Below are 19,316 nucleotides of genomic sequence, written 5' to 3' on the forward strand. Positions count from 1 at the left end.
GTCTGTCACACTAAACCTGAAGCAGGTCGGGTGCAAAGTTGTTCTGGTCTCTGTGCTGGTTTTGAGTCTCTGTGTAAAGAGGGATTCAGGCCTACAGTCTTTCTGTGTAAGAAGCTGCTGCCCTGAGAAAATTCAGGTTCTGAAGTGTAAAACACTTCAGATGAGGAGTCAGAGCCACAGGTCAAATGTCCGACCCTGTGAGAGTCCCTGAAGTGTCCCTCATGTAGGAGATTTCAACATGGCCGAAGGGTTCCATCTGGACCTCCACATGTCAGCACCTCCAGCATCAGACCTGGATTCAGTTGACTCCCCCATGAGACCCTGGTGGACCTCACAACTCACATTTTTCCACAAATTACAGAATGACTCGTCAGAGTCCTAAGCCCTGGTTTCAATAGTCCTATTGAGGGGCACACAGTCCACTTGTAACCACATGACATGAGGTTTGTCTTATCAGCACCGTGTGACACCAACACCTGAATCTATTGTGATTTATTTAACTGCAGGTTTTCCTCTTGGCCGCTCGCCGTAAAATATGCTCCTCATGTTTTTAACAGGTTCTGCTTTTGTTCCGGTTTTAGATTCATTTAAACCCATAACATCCCTGATTATCTCTGGTATTGTTAATGATACACAACAGCAGGTTCTGGATCAAGTCACTTCTTGTGGTGAGCGTGTTTAACGCGCAGCGGCGCGTCACTTCTCCAGACGCAGAGAAACCACAAAGACGTTATTATCGGAGAAAAACCGGATCATTTGAGACTGAGAAGCTCCGGGGGATCTCTGGGACCAGCATTTTAGCAGAGTCTCCGGATTATTCACCCGTTAATGCCGCTGCTCTGTCCGACTATGGACCAGTGCGCAGACTCGACCCCTGCGCCGCGGTGAGTCGGTGGAGGACGCTTCTGGTCCAGTAGCTGCAGTTGAGTCCAGGACTCATCAGCAAACGAAGTCCAGCGAGCCCGTGTTTGGTTTTCATTGTGTCCAGAGAGAACTTCACGCGCGTAAAAACCGAGCAGGTCAACTTTACGCACAAACAGGCGAATCAGCGCGTAATCCACGTCCCGACATGTTCTCCTGGCTCGGCGATGCGAACCGGACCTCCAACCTGAGCGAGCCGGACTGGAGCGACGCGCCGCAGGAGCGGCTGTCGCGCGGCGGTCACCGCGTGATGTCGGTGTTCCTAGGATCCATCATGGTGTTCGGCTTCCTCAACAACCTGCTGGTCCTGGTCCTGTTCTGCCGCTTCAAGACCCTGCGGACCCCCGTCAACATGTTGCTGCTCAACATCAGCGTCAGCGACATGCTGGTCTGCGTGTGCGGCACGACGCTCAGCTTCGCCTCTAGCCTGCGGAGCCGCTGGCTCTACGGCCGCGGCGGCTGCATGTGGTACGGCTTCGCCAACTCCTGTTTCGGTGAGTCGAGCCGGGTCAGGTTTGAGGACTCTGAGCCCGTAGCTGCAGCTCTGCTTGTTTCACCTTTAGTGGTTCAGACCCAGAATGTTTTTTAATTTTAGTTGAGTTTGGATCCATCTTAGTTTAGTCTGCATTAGATTTAAATGTCCCCAGACGTGTTTAACAAAGTCCAACTTAATTAAGTTTCTAAACTAAATGATCCTATTTTTTTTATACAGCTATTTAATCTTAATAATCACTTATATCGATAGGGTTTAGTCTTTCTGATTTTATCAGCAGGGTGTGAACGCATCATTAGTGGCTTCACTTTTATTTATTTTTTTTAATCGATTTTAATTTAAATAATTTGTATTGAATCGGTGCAATCATCTAAATGACTTTTGAAAAATTTCACTTTTTTCAGATTTTTCACTTTTTGAAATCAACTTATTTAATTTTTCTTTCTTTAACTGTAGTTTTGGTTCCACAGGTCAGACTGAGGTTTGTCCGGTTATTTCTTGTTTATATTTTATTCTGTATTTGTCAAAAAGCTGTTTGTGATGTTTTACCTCTGATGATGAAGTTAAAGCTTCGTTAACACATTAAATGATCAATATTATTTATTGACAGCAGATGAATTTGGGCATAAACAGACTGAACTTTAAATGTGTTTGTTCGTAGCAGCACAGCTAATGCTAATGCTAATGCTAACTTCTTAGCACAGGTTCATCCGGGGCATTAGCGAAGTATCGCAGTGACGTCATCCGCCTATTTGAAAACACGCGGGAGTCGTCGAAGCTTCGGTGCTGACTGCCGCTGACAACGAACAGGTGTTTACAGGTGCATTTGCTGACTGCTGGTCGCTGTCAAAAGCGGACAGATGCTAACCGAAGCAGCTCGGTCACTCGGCCTCTGTCTCCAGGGGCCCATGGAAAAGACGAACCATAAACTGAGGAGAGTCAGACTCTGGATGTGGACCAGGTCTGTTGTGTGTGTTTTAGTGTACTTTAAGTCAAAGATGTCTTTCCTTTGTCCTCAGGTATCGTGTCTCTGATCTCGCTGTCCGTGCTGTCCTATGACCGGTACAGCACCCTGATGGTGTGCAACAGGCGGACCCCGAACTACCGGCGGCCCCTGCTGGCGGTAGGAGGGTCGTGGCTGTACTCCGTGGCGTGGACGGTTCCCCCCTTGCTGGGCTGGAGCAGTTACGGTCTGGAGGGGGCGGGGACCAGCTGTTCGGTGACGTGGACGGTGAGGTCGCCCGCGTCTCACTCCTACATCATCTGTCTGTTCATCTTCTGCCTCGGCCTCCCCGTCCTCGTCATGGTGTACTGCTATGGCCGCCTGCTCTACGCCGTCAAACAGGTGAATCACATGACCGCCACAGCCAATCACAGTGGGGGAAACCTACCTGAGGACCAGCCGCTGTGCCACTGGCTCCATACACGAACTGTGTCCGGTTTTCCACATCATGGTTCTGGTCTTGTTGGGTCTCTGTTGAAGTCTGCATTTAAGACTGGACCCGTTTTATTTGTTGTGACATTGTTTATTGTTTGTTAGAAGTGACAGAAAGTAGAAGGTGTTTCCTTTAATAACAGATTGTTTAGTGAAATCAAACAGACTCATATGTAGGAAGCTGTAATTTACTTGGCAAACATGACATAATGTTTTTAATTAAACAGAGGAGGAAAATGAATTGAACGGGACTCGTTGTTTCTGACCTGCTGACTGTGGATGTTCAGGTTTATTGACAGATTTTTGTCCTTTTCAGAAAAGTTGAATGAAAAATGAAAAGGTTTTTTCTCTCCCTGCGTCAGGTGGGTCACATCAGGCGGACGGCAGCTCGCCGCAGAGAGTTCCACATCCTGTTCATGGTCGTCACCACTGTGGTGTGTTACCTGCTCTGCTGGATGCCGTACGGTGTCGTCGCAATGATGGCCACCTTCGGACGGCCCGGACTCATCAGCCCCGTTGCCAGCGTCATCCCATCGATCCTCGCCAAGAGCAGCACCGTCATCAACCCCGTCATCTACATCCTCATGAACAAACAGGTCAGACACACCTGTTGTCAGGTTGCAGACGGAAATAACGTCGTTGACATGACAACAGCAATTAGCTCACTACAAACAAATCTAAAGTGCATTTGTTTTTACATATAAATGACAAAAACGTAATTAGGAAGGAAACTAAACTAAAACTAGATCAAAGTTGTGAGATTTACTGAGGAAAAAATAAAATAATTTTCCAAAACTGTAGAAACTGTCAGTGGTCCAGTAGATCCCGGAGGAGGCGTGGGGCAGGGTCTTAATTTCCGCCTTAAAACCAGAAGTGACCTCAGCTGAGTCCGGGTCACGTCTCACACTGGACTGCGCTGAACCCACGGAGCCGGACCTTCCCTTTGGTCCTCAGCTCGTCCACGTTCCCCTCGTTCAGCCTCTGAACCAGCAGCTTCTCATACAGCAGCGGGTGGTACGCTCCGAACGTGCAGGCGGAATCGAAGTTGCGCTCGTAGTAGTGACAGCGGCTGGTGTGACGCGTGGACGGGAGGAACTCGTACACGCTGACGTCACGGCACAGTGACATCATCAGCAGGATACCTGAAACACAGGTGACACCACCGGGTCAGCCGAGCACAGCTGGCAGTTGAACCATATAGATCTCAGACGTCTAAGAAAAACTAAATGATGTGAGAAAACATAAAAAAATATATATTAAAAATAATTTATTTTAAAAAGGTAAAGATTCATTAATATAGTCATTTTTTGTTTCTGCAGTTTTATCGCTGCTTCCTGATCCTGTTCCACTGTAAACACCACCTGACGGAGAATGGACACACCTCCATGCCGTCAAACACCACTGTCGTTCAGCTGAACCGCCGAGCCTGTGACGAAAGTCCCATCGCCACCAGACCGCCAAAGGCCAAATCGTGTCCAGCGGACGAGGAGGGAAACAGCGGGGCCGACCCGGACAAAGATGAACCCGTTGAACCCGTTGAGCCTCCGGTGCTTCCTGAAATCTCCTGAAATTCGTGGAGGGTGGGGCTAATGCACTACCCCGCCCCTAGTCGTGTCACATGTTACAGTAGCCCCGCCTCCTGGAAACAGTGCTCGATGTCGCCCCCCAGTGTCGGTGAAGTGGAGGTAGGGAGTCATTTTTAACACACTAAGATTTTTACCACCAACAAATAATAATAATAATATAGTTGTTCACAGATATAAAAGTTTTATTCATCTACAGTTTTAATTTGCTGTAAATACCGAACATTTCGTTGTTACTCAAAGATAATTTATGTAAAACTGGTTCGTCCTTCACTGCAGATGATGATTCCAGATGATTAGTTAAGACATTTCACTTTGCATTTTAGTCTTTTCCAGTCATATATTTCCTTATTGAAATAGTTGAAACTGTCTCGTCTCTTGAGCCAAGTTTATCGTCACGCCCCCTTTACTGAACGCACCGACAACTCGAACATCCACAGCTGCTTAACAAACCAAATCCTTAAAACTGGAAGCGTGGAATAAAAATCATTCACAACCCTGTTAGTCAACACTTAAACTTTGCAAACAGTAGCTAAGGTTAATTATTTGATCGTATCTGTAAATAAGTCACATTTTAAATCTTATTAAAATAGAAGTTCTGGCTGTGAAAATGTAAGAGTTGTTGCTACATTAATAAAATGCCTTTATATCTGCTTCCAGCTACATTAGCTACTTATCTGGGATTGTTGTGATGCTAATACTGTCAGTGGGTGAAATGACGTTCATGATAAATCTGTAAAATCAGAGTCACATGTCTCAACAGTTTCACAGAAACCAAACTCTTGTTTTACTTTCAGGTTTGTGTGAATCTCTTCTGTGAATCTTTCACTGTGTTTTGCTGTAAACGTGTTTTGTTGAGGAACCTTTGGATTAAAGTGCTGTGACCTCAGCTTCTTTCCTAATTATTCATCTGTCGGTAACCAACAGTCGGCACAGGCCGAGGTTTGGCTCCACTGTAAATAGACATATGGTTCAGGTAAGACTTCATAATGAAATGATACTGTTCCCAAACCAGGAAGTGGATGAGCTGCTCAGGTTGTTCTCTGTAGTCCCTCTGTATAATGTGGTGGGAGAAGAGCTTTACTCAGCCTTCAACAGCCGTCAACAACTATGTCTTTGGCTCTGTTCGTATTCGGGGACAGGTTGTTGGTTCTGCACCAGTCCATTAGTCTGACTCTACACACAGCAACAGTCGGCCGGCTTACGTTACTCCAGTGTTCCTCCTGTCAGTGGGAATGTGAACAGGAAAAAAAAAAAAAAAGACCCCTGTGGTTCTTCAGTGGGGTAGTTCCTAGAACTTTTTGGTTTGAAAGAGCCCATAGTGAACCCTGGTGCTGCTTAAAACAGTCCACGTTCTACAAGTTGTGTCGTCTGTGAACAGCATTCGAACATAAGTGTCCTTATATAATTAATATTGATAAAATGATTTAATTCACTCGGTTTTAACTGAAGAGAGAAATGTCATTTAACTGTTTCATTAAATTTGAATCACTGCATTAATGTTTTGCTCCTTTAATATTTATTTTTAACATAATTACACATTTTAATTTAGTGTTTTTATTTTCACTTTGAATTTTTGCAGTTTTGTGTGTGGTATTAGTGGTTCTTACCCATGAACCCAGATGAAGGGGGGTTTGGTTGGATCTGGTCCTCTGTGTTGTTCTGGATCAGGTCCCACAGAGTCCAGATGAACTGTGGATGGAGGACGTAAAACGGCTGCTCAGGTCGCTGGATGCGGCGTCTCTCGTACGCTGAGAACAGGTTGAAGTCCGGCTTCTGGAACCACTGCAGGAAAACGTGTTTACCACAGGTCAAAAACACGTTTTCTGTCAGAGCAAAGAAATACTCGGCTTATTATTTTTGTACAGCTGAAATATTCTTAAACTCAGTGTCTATTTAAAAGACAGACTGTGGGAAACTGCAGCTCAGAAACATTTCCACCAGAAAATGAAACAGAAGTTATTCTCAGATTGATCAGCAGATTGATCAGCAGATTGATCAGCAGATTGATCAGCAGATTCAGTTTTCTGATTCATTTTGTCTGTCAAACATCAGGTGACAGACCAGAGTTCGGTTTATAAGTAAACGTGTGAAATTCCCACAGAACGTAGGAGCTGATCACGTAAGTCGTTTCTGATCAACTAATCCATCCATCCATTGATCTTTGCAGCTGTTTTCTTTTAAAAGCAGAAAAGTGAGTTCTACAGAACCTTGGTGAGGTTGAGCGAGTACGAAGCCGGATCCCAGACCAGCAGCGTGACGCCCTCATACAACGGGCTGCTGCTGAACTGATGTTTGCGCTTAGACACGATCTGAGGAAGAGGAGAAGAGGAAACGGTGAAGAAGAGCTGTCAGGAAGTTAGAGTGGCTCCACTGGGCCTGGATCTCTAATCGGAGCCGGTACCTGTGAGTTGATGATGCGGATGGTGGTCTTGTTGCCCACGTCTGTCTCAAAGCCCACGGTGGGAGCAGCGTTGAACCGAAGAACTGCATCATGGGAATCTGAGTCCAGCAGGAGAAATTAAAATTTTAAACAGTTTCGCAGCTGTCGGTCAGACACCTGCAGCGTACAGTACCACTAATATATGTAGTAGTAGTAGTAGCAGTAGCAGTACTAGTACTTCGTTGTAAATAAACAAAATATTTATCTTATTTAAATCATGTTTTTATATTTAGTCCCTGTCATTGTCCTTTTCCAATACAGGTGGTCTGTCTCCCCCTGCTGGTCCAGTACATAGTTTCCTTACCAGCTGGTCCTGTATGTGGTCTGTCCCCCTCCCCCCCTCAGGTCCATTTTGTGGTCTTACCAATCTCTCTTCCCAGCGCCGAGCGCAGCATTGATCCAGCTGACATCACCACTGCACACTTTTGGTAGTGGAGGTCCTGTACGGTCTGCAAAGGCACCAGCTGGTCCCAGCCCAGACTAGAGAATGGTTCCTCTGTCCCATCCACAGTCCGGACCTTGGTTCTGCTCTTCATGTCACAGTACAGCTGCACTTTGGATCTGTGGACTGTCCTCAGTACAGGGTACACCACCTCGTGTTTGGTGGAATTCAGGTAACTCCTCCTGATGTTCTTGAGATGAGGGCTCAGCATCCCCACAGTTAGGTTCCCAGTCCAGAGTTTCTCAAGGACCTTTGAAGACCAGGTCTGGGAGAAGTTCTTAGACCTGTCATTTGGCCTGTGGTCATTCCTCTTCTGCTTCTCCTCAGCCACTTGCACAGGTCTAAGGGACCTCGGAGAGGTCCTGTTCCTCCCCTGAACAACAGAGGTCAGAATGCGGGTTTTGGTCCTGAGTCTGACCTCTGGAGCAGATGGGGTATGATGCGGCAAAGTGGATTTGTGGTCCAGGAAGTGATTCACCAGGAACAGGATGAGGATGAGCCAGACCACCGCCAGGGTATACGTTCTCAGGACTGTCATATTGAGGTAAGAGGGCTCAGAGGTCAGACCCTGGGGGGGCAACAAGACTCTGGTCAAAGTAAAATCTGGATTTCTATGGAGCTTTTGAACATTTAACTGTGAGCATTTATTTTTGTGAAAACACAACATGCTGCCTCTGTTTTAATATACAACAAAAAATTATTTGCATAAAGTTCAGTCTAATGGTTAAATCAAAGGTTATGCAGGACCTTTCAAAGTAAAAGTTTCACATCCAAAGCTATTTGAAGTCAAATGAACTGATTTAATAACATCATTTACATGATAAAGTTGTAAACATGAGCTGATTTTAAACCAGTTGACAAACAGACCTGACGTTGGACCCCGTTAAAACCATTAAAACCAGTGGAACCAGTATGAGACAAAGCAGCTGAATATTAACGAGCTGCAGCTCATTAACAGTCTGGGAGAGTTCCGGTCCGACCCAGGCCATAACTGAAGTACACAAGTACACACAACTACTGCACAGGTACACACAACTACTGCACAGGTACACACAACTACTGCACAGGTACACACAACTACTGCACAGGTACAAATTAAAATAAACATTTCGGCTTAAAATGTGAGGGCGGGAAGAAAAAAGACTAGATTAGTAATGAACAACTTTAACGATACAATCTGCTCCAAATAATCAGCTCATCGATCATTATCGATCATTATTGTCACTTTCATCGTCATTGTCGTTAGGGGACCTGCCGAACCACAAGCCACCTCCTGATCCGACCCCGAACAAAACCGAGGAAATCCGAGTAAACCCATAAAAGCAGCAGGTGTGAAGTCACATGTTAACGGGGTGAGCGTCGACTACCGCGTTTCCGACTCGGTAACTTCTAAAGCTTCGGTGTTGCCGCTAAACGTCTGTTGTTTTACCGGCTGCAGTCGAAGCATGAAGCCGAGATCGGAGCACGGTGAGCGGGTTTCAGCCTCCTGTGTGTCCGCGGACACGGGCCGGAGGTCGGACCGTCAGACAGTCCCGCTGCTGCCCGGGTCGAGAACGAGGAGGCCGCGCTAAGAACTGCGCCCTACACCGGTACACACCTCCGCGAACTTGGAATATAATAATGAAATATAGACTACTGCAATACTACTATAATACCACCACATTATACAACATTAATACTGTATACTACCACAATAATGTTAACACAAATAAATGAAACGTTTCAAAAAGCTCCCTGTGAACCAAACCTGATGTAAAATGTGACTGTTTTAACAAGATTGAGCTGTTTTCTATTTGTCCTCCAGGGATTTTTCAGCCTCACTGGTTTGCACCTGAACCTACCTGTCACATGGGTGAGGAGCGAGTGGGGTAATGAGCTGACCCTGCGGAAGTCCAGCTTTAACCTTGTTTGCCTTATCTGTTTTATTATTCTGTTTTGCAGAACCTGTCTACCCAGAACACCCTGGTGCAACCTGTTTTTGCTGTGAGGTATTAAACGTAGTCCATATTTACGTCACTGTGATAGTTTTAATATTCCCTTCTGTATGTAGTGGCTTTACTCTGCATTTATCTAGTTTATACCTGTTTTATTTTGAGGTTTGCTGTGGACAGCAAAGAAGAATGTCATTGTATAGGGAAACATGCTTTTATTACTGTGCAGGTGGAAATAAATGTGTGTACTGAAGGAGGACATGAGGATAGTGGGTGTGGGTGAGGAACATATAGAGCATAGAGTTAAATGCTCTATATGCTCCTGAAGGGAACAGCCCTTTAAACAACCAAAAGCTAAAGATAAAAACAAGCCTGTTGTTAATCTGCAGTTTCAGGAACCAGCATGTGGTCTCTTCAGAAACGTTTGGAATTTGATTGCATTCAGCTGACTCGTGAACCGTGACACGTGGAACCAAAATATGTTTAATTAAAGACATTTTGGCTCATGACACCGCTCACTTCAATCTGCTTTATTTGTTTATTTTATGCTTTTTTTTGATCCCTTATTCTCCAGATTTCATCCAGTCTTGACCAAACCTGGCACGTACCCCATTAGGAGCCCGAGTGTCATCAACACACCTGCTCCACTGTCAATAAGGGCCAGACAAACTGCTGCTCCGGGGCCCAGAACTGGTCACAGGTCTGTGTGCAGGTCTAGCAGGAGCTGGTGGTCTGTAGTAGCTGCACTCTGGGGACTACAGACTCCAGTTTTGGTCAAAAACAGTTTTTAACACTTTAATTGCCATGCGTGCTCACAGTTTCTGACTGAACAGGTTTGCGTCTGTCGCATTAAACTGTTGGAACATTTTCTTCTTAAAACTACTTTTGCATAAATTAAAGTATAATTTTTATGATTTTAGCATTTTTCATTAAAATACTTCATGTTCCCCTTAGAGCTTTAACACCGTGTCGTACACAGTGTGTATTTTTGTGTTGTGTGCCTGCAGCCATGTGCTTTATTGTGTGTATTTCACAGCGTGTCTTTGTGTCGTCATGGTTTCCGTCAGCTGGACGCACATCATGTGATCAGCTGATTCTCAGCTAAACGCTGACATTTCTTCACTTCAGCTGGAGGCACAAAGAGACACGGTCAGTTCATCTTCTCTCTTTAATCCCATCTTTTATTTCTTCTCTAACTCAAGTTTGTGTTGAATTGAACTATTTCATTTTTAAAATGTGACAATGTCTCTACAGAGCTAATTTAGCCTGAGTCAAAGTCAATCAACTAATCAATTGAATAGCTATTAACAGATTATCGATATTTCTATCAATATATGCATTTGAAGCCGTTTTAGCTGTTACGACAAAGTTGATTTAACTGACGTGTCAGAAGCAGAAAACTTCTAATTTTTTAGTGTTTGTTTTTAAAGTTTAACTGAGACTCAGAGCAAAAGGACGAAGTGTAAGAAAACCTTTGATGACAGCACGTCAATATGAACGTATATCAATAATTACATTGCACGAAACAAAACTGAACATTTTGACCTGAGGTTGTTGCTGCTGTTGAGTCGGATTAAAAACAGAAAAGTCAAAGATTTTCTTTTAGTCGGAAAACACTGGAGACTATATTTCCTATAATGCACCTGCAGCCGGTCCAGGCTACGGTCTGATGACTTCATCTGGACACACATATACAGATCACATCTTTTTAACATTTAGATTTTTTTAAGTTTTCATCTTTTATCTGTGTCCAGATGGCGTCGAAAATAACGTCACTACAAATATTCCCTCTGAGTATTTTAACTTCTTGTTTTGTTGTTTTGTTGTTTGGCTTCACACCAAGATGGCAGCCTGTCAATCAGAGCTATAAATAGATTGAAGAGGTCGAGGAGTACTTTACAATCTCTCTGGTGACTGAAGGGATTTTTCTGAACTTTGTTTCTGAACATTTCAGTCATGGACCATAAACTGGACCTGTCACGCCTGACGGACGAAGAAGCCAAACACGTGTGGGAGGTGATTCAACGAGATTTTAACCTCCGAAAGAAAGAAGAGGAGAGACTTGGGTTCGTGCTTCTAACCATTTTTTCATCCCTCTGTCTGCACAGAAGATAATAATGTTTGTGGGAGATGAAATGTTTCTGAACATAAAACCACAAACTGAGTCCGGTTCATGTGAAGGTTGGAGGAATGTGAACCGTGAAAGACGACGTTGTTGATTCAGTCGATCATGACTCAGTCACATGGACCAGAGTCTGTAGCGCAAATAAGAAACTGACAAAGACCACTTGTGTTTCACTGAAGACTCCAGCTCCCATCAGCCCTGGGGCAACCTCATAAACACACAGAAACAGCTGCAGGGACCATAAACCTTATCAGTGTTCATCTGTTTACTGGTTTGGGTACAGTTCAGTTTTTAATGCACAAAGATCTGATCAATTATTTCGCTTCAGTTTATCTTATTAACTACAATCATTTAAATGACGCGTGTGTGGCCACATGGTTCAGGTTCTCCACATCACATCCCACTGAGTTCCCTGAGCTTTGTGTCCATCCCAGTTTTCTTTGATGGGAGCTGAATTCACCAATTGTTTTTTTTTGTTTTTGGTCACATCAGCAGAATCTCAGTTTTACCTGTTTTAGTGCCCCCACCCACCCTCTCTCTCTCCTGTGCTATAAATCTGACTGGACCCCATACCTTAGCAGAAGCTAGAGGTGTTTTGCTGCCTTCCTGCACAGGGAGCTGAGCTGTGTTCAGCCGTGTCCTCTTGTGTTGTTTGCAGAGAGCTGAAGAATAAGATCCAGAAGGAGGACTCAAAGTGGGAGCTGCTGAGCTCTCAGAGCAAACTGACTGAGTCGCTCTGCATCCGCTGCCTGCAGCCCTTCAAGTTCCTGGTTAATAGCAAGCGCCAGTGTTTGGACTGCCACCTGTTCACCTGCAAGTCCTGCAGCCGCTACAACAAGAAGGAGCGGGGCTGGGTCTGTGACAACTGCCGCATGACCAGGTGGGACCTGTGAGACAGGTGGAGTCTGTGTCACATCTGGGTGTGACTCTAGAATCCAGCTAATTGTTCATGTGCGTGAGAAAAACTGTCAGAACATTTTTAATAGATCAATTAACTCAGCATGAGCTGTGGTAATCTTGTTTTTACAGGTGTGTTGTTTTTTACAGGTGTGTCTTATGTGTCTAAATGGAGTCTGCTCATTGTGTTTGCGTGATGTTTACACTAACCTGTTAATCCATCCATCCATCCATCCATCTTCTTTACCCGATTTTTCCTGAAAGCCAGGGTCACGGGGACCTGCTGGAGCCTATCCCAGCTCTCTCTCGGGTGAAAGGCAGGGGTCCACCCTGGACAGGTCACCAGTCTAACCTGTTAATTATTCAGCAAATTAATAAGTAAACCTAATTCACCCTCCAAAGGGACAGTTAGCATGTAGGCTAGTAGGTTAAGACAACAGTATGCTAAGGTGTTACCTTGTTAAATAATGTGTCCAGGTGTGATGCTTGTTAGCAACATAATGAGAAACATGAAGCTCTGCACCTTTGCTATCAGCTAATTAGCATGGAGCCTGATGAGTCCAGGTGAGTGAGTCCAGGTGAGCGCTCTCAGGTTAAACCCTGTGTGTTTAACTCTTTACTGTGTTGTATCTACAGGGTTTTGAAGATGGGAACTCTGGGTTGGTACCACGACAACGTCAGAAACCGCTTCAAACGCTTTGGCAGTGCCAAAGTCATGAGATCACTGTACAAGAGGCTGAATGGAGAGGGTGAGTCAGCACACCTGGTCTCACCTGGTCTCACCTGTAGGTCTGTGTTCCTTTCCCTCAAATGGTTGTGTGATGTTTCTAAGACTTTATTTTAAGGTTTAGTTATTTATCAGCCTTAATAAATACTGTTCAGCAGTAGCAGGTAAATAGATTTGTGAACTTTCAGTTTCCTTAAAATAAATTACGTGTATGTTAAACAGAGGACAGAGTGATAAGCCACAAAAAGTAAACAGGTTTTTGTTTGTTTTATTTTAATTCTTCAGGTCAAGATGACGACACTCGGAGCATGCCGGATGTTCCCAGCCGTCAGTCAACTCTAAACAGTTACACCCACAAATTGCTGTTGTTTTATTCTGTTGATGATATAAACTGACCAATATATTTATTTCATCATCTGACTGAAGTTTAAGAATGAAGCATGTCTGCTTCACATTTGAGGTTTAAAAAACAGGTTGTGCCTTTTACTGTTACTTTGTATGTTTGTTTTTACATGTAAATTTATTTCCATGGTACAAAAATGTTTTCTCCTTTAAGAAAGACAGATACTTTTACACGTTGTCTATAGTCAGACAGAAAGAGGTGAGCTGCTGCTGCTGCTGCTGCTGCTGCTGCTGCTGCTGTTGTTTAATCTAAGATTAACCATCAAAGTTTGTGTATTTGTAGACATGTATAATGGGACAGAGAACGACCAGGGTGAGGCTGACGCTCAGCGCTACAAAGTGGTAAAATCCAAACCAAAATGATATAAATGTGACTTCATAATAAAAATAAAACAGAAACATTGTGTGTGTGTGTGTGTGTGTGTGTGTGTGTGTGTGTGTGTGTGTGTGTGTGTGTGTGTGTGTGTGTGTGTGTGTGTGTGTGTGTGTGTGTGTGTGTGTGTGTCTCTGTGTGTGTGTCTCTGTGTGTGTGTCTCTGTGTGTGTGTGTGTGAGAGACGCCTGCAGGTCTAAACTTTGCTCCTCTGTCTTTCCAGATGAGAAAAAGCAAACGTCTGCTGTCGGTTCATCCTATGGACTTTGACACTGAGGAATATTTGCCTCATTCACGTCGACCATCTGTGCAGGTACAGCAGCACCTGGACAGTTTTAGCTTCTGTCTGAACGATGAGTGTCCACTGTAAAATGTCTGTTTAAACATCGAGTTCAGTCCGAGTCATTGGTCACTTCCATCGGGATTAGACGTGCTCAGCGGTCCAGTATAGTTCTGGTAGAAGTTCATCCAGCCTATGTCACAGTTTGAGCACATTGACGTTCTCACGTTTAACCAGCTGTGTGTGAAACGTTTTGCAGCAGATGCAGGAGGATCGATGTTACAGGAACGATGGGGACTATGACATGTACAACCACCGAATCAACCGCAGGAAGAGTCTGGACCGGTACGCCATGAGAGCTGGTTAGTACACACTCGACACACACAAGGCAGAGCACACACACACCTGAGGAGCAGCTCTTTAGTGACACTGTCCTTGCTGTAAACATTTGACCTTGAGTCGCCACCTACTGTCTGCGAGAGGAGCAGCAGTTTTATTTCACCTGTGTAACCTCCGTCTTTATAAGATGCTGTTTGTTCAGACTTTGTCCACAAACTCACAACATTTTCATTTGTGCTCAACATCAGTTTCCAAAAAAAACATAATGTCAGAATCAGTGCAGAGGAAATGAATTTCTTACCGTAGGCCTGTTTTATTTATTATTAGTTTTGCATGTACAGTTTATATGTTGAGCAGTACTTTTTATAATGACTGTGCTGTATGTACAGATGACTGTGGGGACAGCAGGATGATCCGGACTCGCTCTCTGTCTAAGCTCAGCTCCTCTGTGGCTCGGCAGCAGTATGTCGACACCTCGGACGAGGACGAGTACCAGAGATACCTCCCCATGTACCAGCAGCCCCCCCACCGCCGCAGAAACAGCAGAACCTCCTCCCAGGAGAACCTGGGACAAGCCCCACCTGTAAGGACAAAGATCAAATCATCGTGTGAACGTGCTATCACTGCTATTTCACTTATCTCTGTCTGTTAAATAGCAGTGATAAGTTTTAAATTCTGGTTTTCGCCATGAAAGCTTCGATTCATTGGGATGAAATGTTCATTGTCCAACCCCAAACGATGAAACGTGCGATGAGCTGCTGTTGTGTTTAATGTCATAGCTGAACGAACTCAACAAGCGCATGTTGGCCATCGAGAGTTTGCTGAGCCGCCTGGAGGAAAAGATGAGTCCGGGTGACGAGGTGAGTGTGTAAATCTGCTCTGAATATTTCTGAGTCCTGCCCTGAAAGTCATGAGCACATCTGTTTTGTGCCCGTTTCTTCCTGCAGACTCAGTCTGGTCAGAACGAAGAGGAGAAGCTGAGGAGGAAGCTGAGCGAACTGGCAGGAAAGCTGAGCGATAAGGACCTGTCATCGGACGACGAGGCCGGCAAGAAGCCCTTCTCCCTGGGCAAAGGTCCGGCCAGCGTCAGGGGCGGCCCAGCTCTCGCTCTGGACTCTTTGAAGGGCAAAGAACTTAGCTCGTCCAGTGATGAGATGCCCACCGAGGCTCAGAAGGTAGGACGGCGCCAGGACTGGTTTTAGTCGACTGCGCTGATTCATCAGTCACGTTCGGCGGATGGGAACCTGGAGTTTCTGACCTGAATTCAGACACAGTTTAAACCTGAATCTTTCTTACACCTGTTTGGTGTTTGTGGTGTTTTGTGAATATCCAGGTTCCCATTAGAATTCAGTGAGAATTAGAGACGTCACAGCATGGCTTCGCTCTTCCCCAAACAGTATTCCCCATCAGTCAAGGGAACAGTGATGCTTCTGGAAAAATACAATCGGACATTTTCAAACAAAACATTTTTTTTAGAGAGAAACAGAGACGTGGAGCATCTAGTGAGTTCTATCTAACTCTGACAGCAGATCTCCTCATAGGCGGATTTATCTTAAATGTAAAATGATCGTCCTTGTACACACTCGTACATTTCGTTGTCTTTGTGAAACGGACTGTGTCGCATGACGGCGTCCTCACTAACAGCTGCTTCCAGTGTGTGTGTGAGTGTGAAGGCCAGCAGCTGACGGCCTGGAGCGCAGGACCGTGTGTTTCCACCTCAGCTCAGTCGCACTTCATCTCATCGTCTTCATTAACACTCATTGGACCACTGCTCATTCTCTTCACCGATTGGCTATAATTTATTCAGTTACGATGCAGATGTTATGTTGGTAGCACTCTGGATGTAATTACTGGTTTGTGTACCTTTCTACATTGGTCACACCAGACGGATCTGGTGTCTGTCATCAGTTATAGTCAGGAGATGGATCCTTGTCCAATGATTTGTACGTATTTTCCAGTTTTCTCTGATTTTAGTGATGAAGTGTTTGTCATCCTCACTGTAATTTGACTGGCTCGCTTGTCAAAATCCACTGACCGGTGGAAAAAAGTGTGACACGTATTTAGGCATCAGCCCAGTTCTCAGTTTCTTTCTGTCAGTCACTGATGAATCTGCGTAGATGGTTTGTTATTGGACCGAGCGCCGTCATAACAACCGAGCCTCAACACGACCCGCAGAGACCCAGACTCTGCTGACGCGTTGGCGTCCAGGCCGCTGGCTGCTGCAGGATTAGAGGTTGTTTTCCAGCTGCTAACATCTGTCCCTCTACATGGCTTTCAGAGATCGACCGCCGCCGCCCTCTGTGACCTCACCACTGAGGTCCTGAGAACCATTAATGCCACAGAAAACGCAATGGTTGAGTACGGCCTCTCAGAGCCGGTCGACAGATCCCACGTAGTAGGGACTGACGTAAAGCAAGCAGATGATGCTTTCAGGGAACTTGAGGAAAATGTAAGCTTGAAACATGAACTGCACGTCTCGTTTTCCCATAACGCCGAACCCTCCTGCCTCGTCTGAAGCATGACTGACACGTCTGGACTGGCTTTACACCTCCTGGCTGCTGTGTCTCAGTCTGTTGTCAGGGCTGGGGTCTGGAACACATACGCAGGGTTACTGGTTCCAGTCTGGCTTCAGTTTGAGCAGCTTTCTCAGCTAGAAGTCTTATAGAAGGTCCAGAGGAGTTGTAGTCTGTCTTTAAGAGATGACGTTTTATTACCTCACTTGTTGCATAATTTGAAAGTGTATCTGCTTATTAAGAAAAACTCAGGCATCTTGATAATCTCATGTCAGTTTTTAGTAGCTTTAAGACCAAACGTAAATGTAATGTTTCCACAAATGATGAAAAAAAATAAAGCGTAAATCTCCAGATCATTTTAATAAAACATACAAACAAAAGTCCCAGTTGTCTGCTTTGAACCAGTGTGGTCGTATGTTTTACAGCGACACCCAGCCCTGTCCTCCCTGTCGCCGCCGGCCTGTCTCTCAGGTGTGTCTGCTCTAACCTGTGCAGGTGTACATCACGGCCGGCCAATCGTTCGAGCTGGAGAAGAAGCTCCGGAAACTGGAGCAGAGTGCCAAGAACCGTTTCGGGGGCGCGACGGACTCCGAGCTGTCGGAGCTGGAGGACGTGGTGGCTCTGACCGCCGCCAGGGTCCAGAACACAGAGAGCGAGGTGACTCCACGCTCACACCTGAGCAAACACAGGAAAAGGAATGTGCTTTGTTGTGGGTTTGTTAGGGATTTCCTGTCGTCCAGCGTCAGAGCAGTTTGTAGTTTCATCAGAGGCTGATTGTCATTAGAAGTCAACAAAAACATTGTCATTACATATTATTTTGTTATTGTGGCATCGTTGGGAGCTGCAGAATATTTGAGTTTCGTTGTTCTGCAGCTTCACGTCAAGAAAAGCTTCACAGAGCGTTTCATCTGGTTACTTCCGTCTTTCCTCGGCAGGTGTCTGATATTGAGACTAAGATCGCAGCTCTGAACACCGAGAGGTCCAAGAAGAAGGTCAGTTAAAGATGTTTCAGCTGCCACTTGATTTTGTGTGTTTGTGGTTCGACTCAGCTGCTGTTTTCATGCTGACGAGTCGGAAACGTGATTTTGTCCTATTGACCTTTGAGGCTTTTCACTGTTTGGGCTCACACAGTCAAACATGAACAGGAAGAAGAACATGGACTTACCGAAGGAGCTCGTAGATATTTAAATGTGGTGTCCACATGTAAAACTGTGTTTGTCAGTGAAATCAGCCTGTGCTGGACTTTAGTCAAAGACGAACCTTAATGAAACTTTTTCATGTTTGCATCTTTTCTGGTTTCTAAACGTCTGTTGTTTTCACAGGTCTCTGGACCTCAGCAGAGGAAAAGGTCACAGGATGTAACCAGTAAGAGCAGAAATGTTTAATGCAGAAATGACGGATTTACTTTAGTTTATTCTCTGATGATGAACCCACAGTAAAGTTTGTATTGTTTCGTTCTGCTGCTTTTGCTACAGGAAGTGCCAACGGAGGTCCGTGGAAATTGAACCTATACTGAAGCTGAAAACCTGCTGGACCTTGTAACGCCCCAGAGAGATCTCAGTAATGTTTGCATTTGCAAGATCTTAATACCAGATGTCAAATACATTTGAGAAAGAAATGACAGTTGACGTTTGGATTTCAGGAGCGCAGTTATTTTCTGTTGGCACAGTGCAAAACATAAAAGTATGTTAAAAACTAAAAACAGAAAAAAAGAGCAAATGACAAATCCAGAAAATAAATAATTAAAATTAAACCCAGTTAAAATTAAATAGTAAAAGTTTCTGTTCTGGAGGAAAATCAGATTTTCATTATTGCTGTTGTCTTTTCCCCATTATTTATATATATTACTAACCCTATTCTTAGCTTTTCTGACAGCAGAAACATGATAAAAGCATATTTTCTATTTGCCGAATAAACTGACTCTCAGCTCAATGTGGTGGATTTTTTCATTTATTAGACAAATTTCAAAATATGAGCATTAGAATAATGTTTTAAACGCAGTCTGTTTACGGTCTATGGTTTTATTTTGAAACACAACTTCCCGTCTCCATGTAAATGTCTATATATCCACCCACCACAATAAAAGCCTCCTCCCTCCTCCGTCACTGCGGTCCGTCCCGTCGGAATGCGTTCACGGTCCGGTCCCAGCCCACCTGCGGTTCACCTGTCACGGTAACCTGAGTTTACTTCATGGTCCCGGAGAAAACAGCTCCCGGGTCTTTTCCTCGCGAGCTTCAAACGTTGGCGGCGCCGCTGTCGATGGCGGATTAACGAGTTTACCGGCCGTTTTACCGACTCGTTTCTGCTCACGGAGGCAACAGGCTGCCGCCGGTGGTTCTAACGTCTTTCCCCTCCGGTTTTCCGGTGGTGGCGGCTGGCAGGAGCTAACGTCAGTTAGCTTAAACAGGATGAA

At 44.9% G+C, this 19,316-nt stretch overlaps 3 protein-coding genes across 10 annotated transcripts; 2 read left to right on the forward strand and 1 right to left on the reverse strand.

The window, feature by feature from the left end:
- The first annotated feature begins 1,069 nt into the window (after positions 1-1,069).
- tmtops2a (teleost multiple tissue opsin 2a) lies at positions 1,070-4,936 on the forward strand. Its single transcript, XM_026301354.2, has 4 exons — positions 1,070-1,415; positions 2,434-2,759; positions 3,212-3,445; positions 4,169-4,936. Exons 1-4 carry the CDS (start codon positions 1,070-1,072, stop codon positions 4,415-4,417), a joined length of 1,155 nt encoding a protein of 384 aa, XP_026157139.1. The 3' UTR covers positions 4,418-4,936.
- Positions 2,936-12,076, reverse strand: LOC113127096 (beta-galactoside alpha-2,6-sialyltransferase 2-like). 4 transcript variants are annotated; one of them, XM_033325630.1, is made up of 6 exons: positions 11,947-12,076; positions 7,240-7,885; positions 6,837-6,934; positions 6,643-6,744; positions 6,043-6,217; positions 2,936-3,991 (listed from the first exon to the last, which is right to left on the reverse strand). In XM_033325630.1, the coding sequence occupies exons 2-6, from the start codon at positions 7,853-7,855 to the stop codon at positions 3,744-3,746; spliced, it is 1,239 nt and encodes a 412-aa protein (XP_033181521.1). In that variant the 5' UTR covers positions 7,856-7,885; positions 11,947-12,076; the 3' UTR covers positions 2,936-3,743. The 4 variants fall into 4 exon arrangements, with proteins under 4 accessions (XP_033181521.1, XP_026157135.1, XP_026157136.1 ...); XM_026301350.2 differs by lacking the exon at positions 11,947-12,076 and adding an exon at positions 9,159-9,247; XM_026301351.2 differs by lacking the exon at positions 11,947-12,076 and adding an exon at positions 9,065-9,148.
- On the forward strand, positions 8,660-19,308 carry mlpha (melanophilin a). 5 transcript variants are annotated; one of them, XM_026301328.2, is made up of 19 exons: positions 8,660-8,906; positions 9,259-9,305; positions 9,823-9,948; positions 10,285-10,397; positions 11,203-11,314; positions 12,032-12,253; positions 12,907-13,019; positions 13,283-13,342; positions 13,683-13,741; positions 13,995-14,084; positions 14,314-14,413; positions 14,780-14,973; positions 15,170-15,250; positions 15,338-15,565; positions 16,669-16,839; positions 17,399-17,560; positions 17,839-17,895; positions 18,226-18,268; positions 18,379-19,308. In XM_026301328.2, exons 5-19 carry the CDS (start codon positions 11,205-11,207, stop codon positions 18,417-18,419), a joined length of 1,731 nt encoding a protein of 576 aa, XP_026157113.1. In that variant the 5' UTR covers positions 8,660-8,906; positions 9,259-9,305; positions 9,823-9,948; positions 10,285-10,397; positions 11,203-11,204; the 3' UTR covers positions 18,420-19,308. The 5 variants fall into 5 exon arrangements, with proteins under 5 accessions (XP_026157113.1, XP_026157115.1, XP_026157112.1 ...); XM_026301330.2 differs by having other exon boundaries at positions 13,283-13,324; XM_026301327.2 differs by having other exon boundaries at positions 8,661-8,906; positions 14,311-14,413.
- The last annotated feature ends 8 nt before the right edge of the window (positions 19,309-19,316 follow it).

The sequence above is a fragment of the Mastacembelus armatus genome, chromosome 2, assembly GCF_900324485.2.
Source record: "Mastacembelus armatus chromosome 2, fMasArm1.2, whole genome shotgun sequence".
In the NCBI taxonomy this organism is placed as follows: Eukaryota; Metazoa; Chordata; class Actinopteri; order Synbranchiformes; family Mastacembelidae; genus Mastacembelus; species Mastacembelus armatus.